The sequence below is a fragment of the Bos javanicus genome, chromosome 7 (genome assembly GCF_032452875.1).
Source record: "Bos javanicus breed banteng chromosome 7, ARS-OSU_banteng_1.0, whole genome shotgun sequence".
NCBI lineage: Eukaryota > Metazoa > Chordata > Mammalia > Artiodactyla > Bovidae > Bos > Bos javanicus.
Genome location: NC_083874.1, coordinates 18,826,183 through 18,839,442, shown reverse-complemented (window position 1 = coordinate 18,839,442; position 13,260 = coordinate 18,826,183). Strand labels below are relative to the sequence as shown.

The window sequence follows — 13,260 nt, the reverse complement described above, 5'->3', positions numbered from 1 at the left end:
CTCCACTCCCCCTCTGCCCCCTGCGTGCCCCACACTCTGTCGCTCTGAAGGTTGTCTGCTGAGAACACACTACTCAGCCCTGCTCCCCCGAGGGCGGCTGTGGGCGCCACCTGGTCTCGGGCTGGGAGGTAAGGGTGGGAATAAAGCCCCTCCTGAGAGAAGGGTCAGGACCCTCCGGGCGCTCAGGGGAGGAGCCTGTTAGAACCAGCGGCTTGTGTTTCCCAAGAAGCATGGGAAACATGTGACCTTGCTCGGTCCCGAGCTGAGTCGCTGCTGGTGTTTCAGCTTCACAGAGCCCGTCTGACCTGCGGCGGCTTTCCCGTCTTCTGCTAGCGGGTTTGCCTTGTGGTGCAGGGCGCCAAGGGCATTAGTTTGTTGCCTGGGAGGTGCGGGTCTGACTTCAGGTGAGCTCACCCACGTCCCCTAGGACCCAGGGAGACACCATCATCCTGGGTCCAGTACCGAGTTTGCCTCCCACCCCTGCTTCCTCCTTCCTGGGCCTTGGTTTCCCCATCAGTAAAGTGGGGCACAGCGAGTGCAGGGAGCCCTTCATTGGGGGTACCCCAGACCCTGAGCTCGTCCTCTTGGCCTTGACCCCAGAGCCAGATGAGCCACAGGCCCAGCCCTCCTCTGGACGAGCACGCAGCCCCTGGGAACAGGGCAGTGCCTACTTGGGGGACACGGTCACAGATGCCCTGTCGCATGTGCTGCTGCCCAGGCCCATGACTGCCCCCGTGCCACATCCCTGCCCCCCTGCATATCCCTGCCCTGTGGGCCTCCCGTGCACCTTGCCCCATCTCCTGGCTGCACCTCTAAACACCGGGATCTGTCACCTTGTCGATGTCGAGTTTTGCAGTTACACCAGTGTATTTTTGTACCACCAGCCAGCTCGCCCTTGGGTCAGTGTAGAGGTTCCAGTGTCAGATTGATGAGGGGCTAGTGGGGCCGTGTACCTTGCACTTCCTGGGGCTCCTTGGGGTCCATTCACTGCTCCCCCTGCTTCTCTGCTTACCTCAAGGACCTCCAGACCCAGGGAGAGTGGCTTCACCTCCAGGCCCCCATTTCCCACATCAGGCCGCTGAGGCCCTGAACTGCCCTCCCTAGAGGCCAGAATCAGGGCTGGGCTCCCCCACCTCTCTCTGGTTTCATCGTGTTCACGCCTCCTCCTGGGAGCAGCTCTGGCAGAGCACCGCGGTGGGCGTCCCCAGGGCCGCATCTGGTCTCTAAACACAAAGAGGGCGATTTCCCCGGGCAGGACGGAGCCTCTGTTCTGTAACTAGCACCCTTTCCCTTCGGATGCTTAATCCTTACAGGAGCTTCCCCAGCTCTGAGTGGGGACGTCGCGGCTCCACGGCCAGGAACCTTGCTGTGTCCCACTCCGTGTCCAGTCCCAAGCTGGTGTTAAAATCCAGCTGGCTGGCTGGCGGCCCCAGCTGCCTGTGCTCTGCGCCTCCAGCCGGCTGCCGTCCTGGCTTGGCCATGGTGTGGGCCTCCGTGTAGGGTGGGGGTGGTCAGTGTTCGCCTCCCTGCCCCGCCCAACAGCCCGGCCCGAGCTGGCCGCTCTGCTGCTCAGTTTATGGATCGTGACTTCTTGGAGGGGAATTTGACCCCAGCAGCCTGATGGGGCAGAAGAACAGAAGTTCATGTGCTTATACAGGGTGGGTATGGAGTTGTGCGCCTGTTGGTCAAATGACCTGTCATTTTCCACATAGAGTTGAAAAGTTAGTGCCAGTTGGGTTGCTTTGTTTATTTGTTGAGTATTTGAGTCATTTTTTTAAACATTATTAATATATAATTCACATACCATACAAACCACCCATTTAAAACATGTTTGATACTGTTTAGTTGTTCAGTTGTGTCCGACTCTTTGTAACCCCATGGACTGTATAGGCCGCCAGGCTCTTCTGTCCATTGGATTTTCTAGGCAAGAATACTGGAGTGGGTTGCTCTTTTCTTCTCCAGGGGATCTTCCTGACCCAGGGATCAAACCTGCATCTCATGCATTGGCAGGCGGATTCTTTGCCACTGAGCCACCTGGAAAGCCCTATTTAAAGTGTATAATTCAGTGTTTTTTGTAGTCACGTTGTGGATGTGTAGGCCCGATGGCAGGGTGAATGCATAGTGCTTTGGGGAGGTGCCCCCTAACCTCAGGCAGCTTCTACTGGAAGTGACCCCGGGCTTCTCATGCTTATGGTGGGGGTCTGATCCTGGCCCTCCCCTGCATCCTGGGCTCCAGCCACAGCTCACCTTGTAGAGACCTACCACCAGCCCTGTGAAGTCAGGGCCTGGAATGTGGATGCGGCGTGAGGCAGGGTTGGATCTGGGGTGTGAAGGAACACCGCTGTGTGCTCAGCATCTCCCTGAGACTTCCCCAGGGACTGAGAGTCAATGGAAGCGTGTTTGACAAGTTCTCATGACAAGACAGGGCTTGTTTGCTTGTGGCATTAGGAATAGATGAGCCTGGTTGGCGGGGATCCTCCCGCGTTTGCCTGGCTCTGAGCACCATCCCGCCTCCGCGGTGGGAAGGTGCAGGAAGGCCTGTCTGGCTCATGACTGTGAGGTCCCGTTAGATGTGTCCTTTCTCCCTCTGTGTCAGTGAGCTCAAGGCATGTGAATTATTCCTCACTGGCCATGGCCTCTGCAGCGTGGCCTTCACTGCCCACGATTCCCACACAACCACACACAGCTCAGTGCAGGACTGGGGGTAGCTGCGTCTGACCATCTGGCCCAGGGCGGGGGCTGTGCGCAGCCCAGGGTGGGTTTTGGACACCAGCCTGGGTGAGGCTGTGAGGTGTGTGGGTGTGGGGCGGTTGCTGCCTCTCGGTCCCTGTGCGGGGGTCATGCTGCTGTGGGGGGCTCAGAGGGGATGAGGTAGGTGTGTCACTGATGGTGTCTGGGGGCGAGGTCAGGGGAGCTGGGTACCCAGGGTGGCCAGCGGGCTGACCGTGTGCTCGCCCTGCAGGACGTGGCCCAGTGGAACATCGGGAACCTGCGGACCATCCTGGACATGGTGGAGCGTGAGTGTGGCACCATCATCGAGGGCGTTAACACCCCCTACCTGTACTTCGGCATGTGGAAGACCACCTTCGCCTGGCACACGGAGGACATGGACCTGTACAGCATCAACTACCTGCACTTCGGGGAGCCCAAGTCCTGGTGAGAGCAGGCAGGGAGACGCGAGGGGCTCCCCAGGTTGGGGGGATATGGCTGCCGTGCTGGGTAGGGCTCTGCCAGCCCAGCCCCCACTAGACGAGGCCATGCAAGCCCCCCAGAAACAAGCTTCAGATCTGCAGAGCTTGTGGTTTCACCCGGAGAGCCTCACACTGAACGTGCCCGTGGCCAGGCTTCCGATAGTGCCTTGTGGGGTAGTGTGGGGCTGTTGTCTTGGGGCTCGTGGGACCGCGGTTTCAGCCTCCCTGTACCTCCTTCTTGACCTCCAGGTTGGAGTGGGGTTAGTATTGCCCCTCCTGATTTCTGAGGGGTGGGATCCACTTTCTGTTTGCAGTGTGGGGGCGGGCACGCAGACCCCTGAAAGGCACTCTGTGAGTGCCGGGCCCCACAGGCTGGGCCGGATGTCCAGCGCAGTGGTCTGGTAGCTCTGAGCTGAGTGCTCCCCTGACGGCTTCTGCTGGTAGGATGGCGAGCGGCTGTCAGTGCTCCCTGCATCTCCAGCAGAGACTCCTGAGCTAGGGCCGCTGTATCTCTCTGCCTCTCCCCAGCTGTTAGGAGGTTGGTTCTGTTGTCACAGTAGTTGTTGCAGCTCAGAAGGGGACAGGAGCTGGGGAGCAGAGGGAGACACTCAGGAGCTCAGCTGGAGAGCTGTGCTCGCTTTTGTTTGGGGGGCAGCAGGGACCCAGGCGGGCCCTGGCCCAGGTGCCCTGCCTTATCCCAGCAGAGAGCTGAGCCCTGGGAGGAAGGTTACCCTCCACCCCCAAGTCATGGGGACATCCTGGGCCGTTTGCTGAGGGGTGGGGAACAGGCCCTCTGGGCAGAGGGCCCAGAAGCCAGGCCCCCCTGTTGGCCGCTGGCTTGCGACCACCTCTCCTTGCCTCTGCCATGGACAGGACGAAGCCCCCGTGCCCCTCCCAGTCTGGCCATGGTTCCCACTTAGTCGGGCAGGGGAAGCTGGGACGTGTGGTTTCCCAGGGCTGCTGTGACAAAGGATTACAGGTCTGGTGGCTTTACTTCCCCGCACATTCGTTCTCTGAGAGTCCTGGAGCCAGGAGGCTGACCTGGACCTCATGGGGCTTAAGCCAGGCGTGGGCAGGGCTGGTCCCTCTGGGGGCTCCAGGGAGCAGCAGCTCCTGCCTTTTCCAGCTTCTAGAGGCACCACAGCCCTGGCTTACAGCCCCTCCCTGGATCCTCACAGCCAGCAGCTCAGCATCTCCCGTCTCTCTGCCTCTGACCCTCCCCTCCCTCTTACGAGGACCCTGTGATGACACTGGGCCTAGGAATGCAGGATGGTCCCCATCTCAGGGGCCTCTACTTAACACCTCCTGCAGAGTCCTGTCTGCCGTGAGAGGTAACACGTCGTCAGATCGCAGGGCTGGGCCATGGCCGTCTTTGGGGCTGTTTTTCTGTTGGCCGCGGGCTCTCGGTTCTGGCAGCTGTGCAGCATCGTGGGTTGCTGGGCTTTTGTTACCATCCACAGGCTTCCTGTCTTCAACTTGTGTCTCTTCTTGTGTGCCTCTCTCTGGCTTCCCATGAGCCCATGATGATCGAAACCTCCAGGCACTGGGGGTATTCGTCTTTGAGAGAGATTTGGAGAGAAATTGGTGGGGTTGGTGATGGTGGCCTGAGTCTCGTGCCTGTGGTGTGGTCCTCTGCACGGAGCAGAGGGGCTTCCTGTCTGGATGCTGCCCAGAGCTGCCCCCAAGGCTCCCCGACAGCACAGCTCCCTGCGCAGCAGCACTGGGCTGGGACTGCCTGGTGGGAGGGCCCTTGTTCTGCCCAGGCCCACATTTGGGGGTGAGGGGGGTTCTGGCGCCATTTCCTACAGGCAGTGTGCTCCCCATGGGCCTGGTGGGCACAGTGCGGACAGATACCCAGGCTGGGGCTGCATGTGTGCATGTGAGTGTGTATCTGTGTATATGTGAATACGTTTGTATGTGAGTATTTGTGTGGGTATTTGTGTTTGTGTGTATACAAACGAGTGTGTCAGTGTATATGAGTATATGTATGTGAGTGTGAACGTATACACATGGGTGTGTGTATATGAGTGTGTGTGTGTATATGCTTGTCAGGTATCTATATACCTAGTGTAAGCGTGTGTGAGTGTGTGTGTATCAGGTACCTGTGTATGTGTGTGTATTGTGTGTGTATATTGTGTGTGTGCTGCTGGGCCCAGCTCCCTGGCCTGGTCGGTGGAGGGAAGAGCAGCCACCAGGGTCTCTTGAGTGGCTGTGTCCAGTCCTTTTAATTAAATGAAATTAAAAGACACTTGCTCCTTGGAAGAAAAGTTATGACCAACCTAGACAGCTTATTAAAAAGCAGAGACATTACTTTGCCAGCAAAGGTCCATCTAGTCAAGGCTGTGGTTTTTCCAGTAGTCATGTATGGATGTGAGAGTTGGACTGTGAAGAAAGCTGAGCGCCGAAGAATTGATGCTTTTGAACTGTGGTGTTGGAGAAGACTCTTGAGAGTCCCTTGGACTGCAAGGAGATCCAACCAGTCCATTCTGAAGATCAGTCCTGAATATTCATTGAAAGGACTGATGCTGAAGCTGAAGCTCCAATACTTTGGCCACCTAATGCAAAGAAATGACTCATTGGAAAAGACCCTGATTCTGGGAAGGATTGAAGGCAGGAGGAGAAGGGGACGACAGAGGATGAGATGGTTGGATGGCATCACTGACTGAATGGACATGAGTTTAAGATGTTGGACATGAGTCTGGGAGTTGGCGATGGACAGGGTGGCCTGGCGTGCTGCAGTCCATGTGGTCGCAAAGAGTCAGACACGACTGAGTGACTGAACTGAACTGAACTGTCCAGTCCTGCCCTGATTCTGCTCCCCAATGACCACTAGATGGCGCTCTCAACCTTCCCTCCTGGCCATGGCTCCAGGCGCAGTGGTGGAAATCTCCCACGTTGTTTTTCTAGACTCCTTGCCTGGTAGGGGCAGCAATCTGTCGCCCCCACGGCCCCCTGGGAACAATGGCAGGGGGAGAGTCTGCCTCCTGGCAGTGGGACCGCTCAGCTCTGCTCAGCCTGGGTTTGGTTGGGGTCTCTCACCAGAGGGGTCCTAAGGGGAGAAAACCCATCTTTTCCTTATAAAAAAGAAAAGAAAGATTAAAAAGCAAGCCACCGCTGCTAGGTCCTGGCGTGTGCTCGGAATGGGAGCTGGAGCTTTCAGGCGCAGGGTGACCCCTGGAGACTGGGGCCCTGGTGTGTTCTCTGGGACATGCGGCTGGGGAAGAGCAGGGAGGGACCCCGCAATAGGAGTGAGCAGGCACACTGGGGTCCAGGGTGGTTGGAAAGCAGTGGGACTGGATTCGAGGGAGGTCCCTGAGAGAGTGGACGCTGGGGACATAAGGGCCAGCAGCCCTGGGTCACGGGCAGGGTGGTGTCTGGCTCTGCACACTCCCTGGCCCCCAGCACGGCCCCCAGCACCTTGACCCCTGTGCTGCACCCCTGGTTTGCTTGGGGTGGCCCCTGCTGTCCCTGCCGCCACCTGCCCCCTCCAGCCTGATTCCTGAGTGCTGAGCAGCAGCCAGAGGGTTGTGCTGAACGCAGCTCTGGTTCCCTGAAGGAAGAACATTCTGGAAGGGACCTGAATCTTGGCTTCTGGTTCAGAGGGGGTGGGAGTGCACATGGGGTCCCTCACGCTGCCAGTGTGGCCAGTTCAGCTGGACAGGGTGGGGACCCCAGACGCTGGCATGGCAGCCCACGCTCATCCTTCAGTGGTCACGTGCAGGCCGTGTGTGATGCAGGTGTCAGTCTCCCTGCTAGACATGGACCCCATGGAGTCAGGGCCTTCGGTCCCCGATGCGTCCCCATCCCCCGCAGCCTTGCATGGGAGGGGGAGGGCTCTGATTACCAGGAGAGCTGGGAGCACCACGGGCATGGAGGTTCATGGCGTGTGGAGGCCACACTCCCTCCTGGGCCAACACAGACATCACCCTGGGGGCAGGGTGGCAGGGGCTGCCGAGGTGTCCTCTTGTCCCTGGGCTGGGGATTCAGGAGCCACCCAGGATCCTGAGAGGGCGGTGCCCTGCTCCCGACCCTTCCCTGGGCCCTGAGTGTTCCCCAGTGGATCGCACGCCCACATCTGTCTCCCTGATCACACCACTGCTCTTGTGACTACAGGAGCTTAATTGCAACTATTTCAGTGTTACGGTGGCAGCACTCTCTTGTAAGTGTTGGCTTACTCAGGTTGCATGTCTTCCTGAGCCTTTCTGAGCCTGTTGTTACTTTGGCAGTGTGACTTGAGTGTCAGCGTGATGCAAACAGCCTGGTGTCGATAAAGTCGTGGAATTTACTCTGCGAGGCCGGCACTGTGCCGCACTCAGGCAGCGAGGCTAAGAATACCTGCAGATCTGAGGCTCCAGATCCCTTTAGAGACAGGATTTAAAATAGACCTGGCCTTCCCGCAGCCTGGACGTCGGGCAGTGAGGCCAGGAGGTCGTGGGTGGCGGGAGGTGGGCGTTGCAGTTCTGTGTGATTCGGGGACCCATCCTGTTTGGCTGGGCCTGGGTGCAGGTGGTGCTGGGTCAGCGTCCCAGGGTCCACGCATCTGCCTGGGCTCCCTGGGCAGCACGCCGCCAGAAACCATAGATGAGCGTGTGACACACCTGCCTATGCTTGCTGCCTGGACATAGGGCTATATATCCACACGTAGGGGTGGGGAGACCGGGCGGGACCAACTGTGTTCCCTGTGGGGATTGTCCTGGCCATGACTTTGGACTCTGCGGTTGGTTTTCCCCGGCTTCCCCAGCTGCTTGTGTTTGCTGGGGAATCAGGCTCACCCAAGTCAGGGCACGGAGGAGAGGCTCTCATGTTGTGCTCAGTCCTGGGGTGTGACGGGCAGATTGCCGCAGGCAGTTGGTGGAAGGGGGTGTGGGGGGGAGAGCCTGGGTGTGGAGAGCCTGGCCTTCTCCCTGACCTTTAAGGAGCCTGAGCGCTGCTCTAGGTGTGGTGAGAATTTCTCCTTTTGACTCCTTGGCACCTGCAGTTTTTCTTTGGCATCTTTGCTCAGGGGAGTTCTGTAGGAGAGGGATCAGGCAGGCTTTCTTTTGCTGCTGGGAAATGTAATGCCAAGCAGGCAATCGGCTGAGTCTGCACTTGATACTCTGGAGGTGTGTGTGTGTGTGTGTGTGTGTGTGTGTGAGTGTGCATGTGTGCGCATGTGTGGGCATGAGTGTGCTTGTGTGCGCACAGGCACATTTGAAGGTGTGTTCCCTGCCTTGGGGCCCAGGGAGGAGGCCAACTAGTGTTCCCTGCCCTCTGGCTGCAGCTTGGGGAAAAGGCTATAAGTTGGGCTCAAGTCTGTTGCTATTTGGGGGCGGGGGCTGCTGGGCTGCTCCCCTCCCCTCTGATGGGCGCCCTGCTGGCCCCTGGGGACCCCCCTGCAGGCCCAGCCCAGGCAGCAGCGGTCCAGTGCCCAGCTGCGCCTCCTGTCCCAGGGGACCAGCTCCTCCGCCCCGCTCCCCCACCCATCCCCTGCCTCCCTCCCTGGCCACAGGCTGCAGGCTCCCACTCCACCTGCAGGTGGCGCTGCTGGACCACAGTGCCAGCCCCCTGTGAGGGCCTTGGCTTTGTTGTCCTGGGTGGCAGAACTGGGAGTTCTGATGCTGGATGGAGCCAAGCAAAGAGACCCCAAGTGGACCCCTAAAGGTGCAGGATGCTGGCACAGGGCTGGGAGAAGCATTTTAACAGGAGCCCAGGAGGGCTGAGCCCCTGGGGCTTATGGGAAGCACAGCTGTTACCCCCCCTTCACTCCGGGACCTCTCCTCCTCCCCGCATAAAGCCCTGGGCCCCTTCTTGTCCGGACCACACTGTCTTCCCTGATGCCACCAACCCCGCCTTTCTGCTTGTCAGGATTGTGTCAGAACTCTAGAACCAAGAGCTGGCCTTGGCATTCGAAAATTAACTCCTAAAGTTGGAGAGACCTTCCAGTCTCAAACCAGGGCATTGAGTATCATCAGGCTGCGAGGGTAGGGTGGCATCACTACTTATGCTGGAGGGTGAGACAGCACGCAGCTTCAGAGGGTTTTGTGTGGCGTGGCTCGGCATGGTTTGAACCACAGATCAGCCCGGTTATCGGACTGCTTCTTGCCAGCCTCGCTCGCACTGACCCTGTGGAAGCCTGGTGCTGCCCCTGCAGAGCTAGACAGCTGTGTCAGTTGACAACCCATGCCGCGGGCGCCTCGGGGTAGATTGGGCACCCAGGGGATCCCAGGGCACCCCAGGGGGCCTGTGCCCGCCCACCGCCGGCTTGGCAGTGGCATCCAGTCCGGAGGCTGCTTCCTGGAGTCTCACAGTTCTGGGGGGACAGGCACAGTTGGTGTTTGTTCAGGGGATGCAGAGTGGTTTTCACATCACACTAGGCAGAGTTAGGTCAGCCTTCTGCGGGGGAAAATCTCACCATATGCTCTACTCCGGAGCCAGTGAGGCTGAGGGGGGTGATCCGCTGAGGTTCCCGATGATCTGATGCCTCGTGGTGAGCCTGGGCAGCCAGGCGGCACTCCAGCCCAATTGGCTTCTTGGTGAGTAGGGGTGGGAGGGCTCGTGACGCAGGGTGCCCTGCACAGGTGGTTCGCGATCCACTGAGAGACTTCCTTGTTCTTTGCGTGTTTGCCACAAGCTTGTCTGTTTACCCACTGTCTTGGTGGCATACTCCCTCCCTCTCTTTTTAAAAGAGTTTGTTTTTTAGAACTGTTTTAGATTTGCAGAAAAACTGAGAAGCTAGCACAGAGTCCTGTGCACCCACCACCCAGCTCCTTCTTAGTTTACACGAGGCTGGAACATTTGTTGCAGTTAATGAACCTTATGGAGATATTCTTGTTGACTGGAGTCCTGCTTCATCCAGCTTGCCTCGTGTCTCCCTGGTGTCCTCTTCTGTCCCAGGACCCCCGTGACATTCAGATGTTCTGTCTCCTCAGGACCCTCTGGGCTGTGATAGTCCTCAGACTTTCCTTGCTCTTTTTTATTTTTTAGAAATTTATTTTATTGAAGTATGCACAGCAAAGGGATTTAGTTATATATTTATATTTATATATATATGTACACACACACCCACGCTTTCCATGTTCTTTTCCGTTGTGGTTTACCGTAAGGTATTGAGTATATTTCCGTGTGCTCTACAGTGGAGCCTTGTTGTCTGTCCATCCTATACATAATACTTTGCATCTGCTCATCCCAAACTCCCACTCTACCCTTCTCCCCTTGGCAGCCGTAAGTCTGTTCTCTGTCTGGGAGTCTGTTTATTTTTCATAGATAATTTCATTTGTGTCATATTTTAGATTCTATTTAAGTGCTATCATACGGTATTTGTCCTTCTGTTTGATTTGCTTCATGTAGTACGATCCTCTGTAGGTCCATCCATGTTACCGCAAATGGCACTATTTCATTCTTTTTACTGGCTGAGTAATATCCCGTTGTATATATGAACCACATCTTCTTTATCCATTCATCTGTGGATGGACAGTTAGGTGGTTTCCGTGTCCTAGCTATTGTATATAGTGCTGCAGTGAACACTGGGGTGCGTGGATCATTTCGAATTATAGTTTTCTTTGGGTATATGCCCAGGACTGGGGTTGCTGGGTCATGTGGTAACTCATTTGTAGTTTTTTGGGGGGAACCCTTATGCTGTTCTTCACAGTGGCTGCACCAGCTTACCTTCCCACCAACAGTGGGGAAGGATTCCCAGACTTCCCTTGTTGTTGATGCCCTTATGATTTTGAGGAGGACTGGGGTCAGAGATTTTATAGAACTTCCCTCCGTGGGGGTTTGTCTGGTGTTTCTCTCACCGTGGCACTGGGGCGCTGGATGTGGGGGGAGGACACAGGTGAGGGGCCGTCTCATCCATCATCTTGGGGTGCCTGTCGTCAGCATGACTCTTCCCTGCTGGTGTTGACCTGGGTCCCCTGGCTGAGGTCATGCTGGTCAGGTGTCTCCATTGTAGAGTCATGCCACCCCCTTCCCATACTGTCTCCCTTTGGAATATACTTTTTTTTTTCTTCAATACCTCAAATTTCAGAAAAGAAAAGAGAATAGTGAACAGAACAGCCTAGTGTCCGATACCCAGATTGGACAGCTGTGGCCGATCGGGCGTCTTTCATCTCTGTCTTCCTCCCCGCTCCCTCCTGCTGGGCGGTCTCCATTCCCTGCTGCTCCATAGCTGATCCCGCAGATGGACATCTCACGGTGCCCAGGAGCGGGCCTGCTGGGGCCTCAGTTCAGGGCCTGAGGCAGAGTCGAGTGGTGGCGGACCAGGCCCCTGCCTGGGGCTCTGGAGAAGGTCCACTTGGCACTGGGGGTCCTCTCACACTTGGACCCTCTGGCTTAGGGTGGGCCCAGTGCCTTTCCAGGGCTCACCTGATTAGGTCAGGCCCACCAGGGTCACCTCCCTATTTTAGGCTCTGCTGATTTGGGGCCTCAGTTGTAACAGCCAAGCCCCCTCTAGCGGCACTGAGAAGGGTGTTGGAATGACCGAGTGCAGGGGCCTCGAGAACGGTGCCTGTCACGGTACGTTCCCTTCTTGGTGGACGTTTTTATCATGAGACGTAACACAGAACAGAAAATCACATGAAATGTACTTGTCCAAGGAAAGATGATTGCACGCAGTTTTTCAGATGGCTGCCCCGTCCACCTCTGTGTAAGCCCCCGGGAAGGACAGTGTTGGAAAATGAACTCCCTCATTCCCTGTCCCGGGCCCCCTTCCTTTGTGGCCCCATCCCCACCCCTAGAACTGAGATCATCCTCTTGATTCTGGTGGTCTTATCACTGCTTTTCTGGGCTGTTTTCCACGTGTGCTGAGTCCCTGGGGGACACGGCTGCGTGCCGGCTGGGTTTGAAACCCCAAATCACGGACTGATTGGTCTTCTGCGTCTCTGCTTTGCGTCTGTGAGGGTGTGTCCTGCCACGTGTGGTGACACCATCCATCTTCACGGCTGCAGCATTTTCTGTCGTGTGGCTGCGCCTCCATCTGCGTGTCTGTCCCCTTGTGGGTGGACATTCGGGATGTTTCCAGTTTGGGGCCTGGCCACACTTCGTGCTACCTTTTACCTGCTGCTCGTGAAGAAGTCAGTCACTGTACGTGACGACATGACACGACAAGAAATAGCTACAGCAGTAGCTGCGTTGTCTTGCCCGCAGCTCCTTCACAGACAGGACTGGATTGGTGAGACCGTGGCTGGGGAGTGGTGGGGCTGGGGCCGGGCCCAGGCTGTGGGGTGAGCCCACATTCCTAACCACTGCTCCGCCCTGCCCCTTGAAGCATTATCCTGCAAACCAGGCAGGTGCTCCCATGGGGACAGCGTGTGTCCCAGTTGGCAGAGGTGGCTCAAACTCCGAGGTGTGGGAGAGCGTGGATCCTTTTCTTATAGTCCCCCAGACATCTCTGAATCAGGCCTGCTGAGCTGAAATCAAAGCCTGCGGATCCTTGTGAGAGATGGGGGAGCTACGGGGCTCTGGGACCCAGGCCAGCAGAGGCTCTGCCGCCTTAAACACGTGGCTCCTGAGGTCACCCTGGGCAGACATTCCTATGGGGCAGAGGGAGGCGTGTTCCTGAACTGTGATGGGCGGGCCAGGGAGTCAGTACCTGGCTTCTGCCCACGTCTCCTTGGCCAATGCTGGGTCATGGGGCCACACCTTCCGGCACTGGAGCCTGGGAGCCATGGTCTGACCATGTGTTGGGAGCGCAGGGAGGGAAAAGGGCAGGTGAGCCATAGCTTTGCCGCCTGTGGATGCTGGACAAAGGCGGTTTTGAGGTTATAGAGGAGCTGGGTCAGCTCAGGCCCTGACAAGGTGCTCACTCTGGGCCGAGCATGAACCACACAAGGGCAGATGCCATCTGTGAGGGCAGGAGCTTGTGTGTGTAGCCCCGCTGTCCCCCATGCCCACCCCTGAAGGGGCATAGGGGGCCAGGCAGGAGGCAGCTGGGACCACTGAGATGGATGGAGGCAGGAAGGCTGCTGGGCTGAGGCTTGTGGGAGGAGAGGCCGCTGGGAAGCCCATGGAAGGGCCCTGATGGAGGGCGGGCAGGCAGACCAGGAGCAGGGAGATGGGAGGGCCCTGAGTAGGGAGTTACCCCACGGTTCCA

General features: G+C 57.5%; 1 protein-coding gene across 2 annotated transcripts in view; it reads left to right on the top strand.

Moving 5' to 3' along the window:
• KDM4B (lysine demethylase 4B) overlaps nt 1-13,260 on the top strand; it is a 121,159-nt gene that overhangs the window by 45,862 nt on the left and 62,037 nt on the right. For both annotated transcript variants that reach the window (XM_061422567.1, XM_061422566.1), the window contains exon 5: nt 2,963-3,156. In XM_061422567.1, the coding sequence (XP_061278551.1) occupies nt 2,963-3,156 (194 nt within the window). The remainder of the gene's footprint in view (nt 1-2,962; nt 3,157-13,260) is intronic.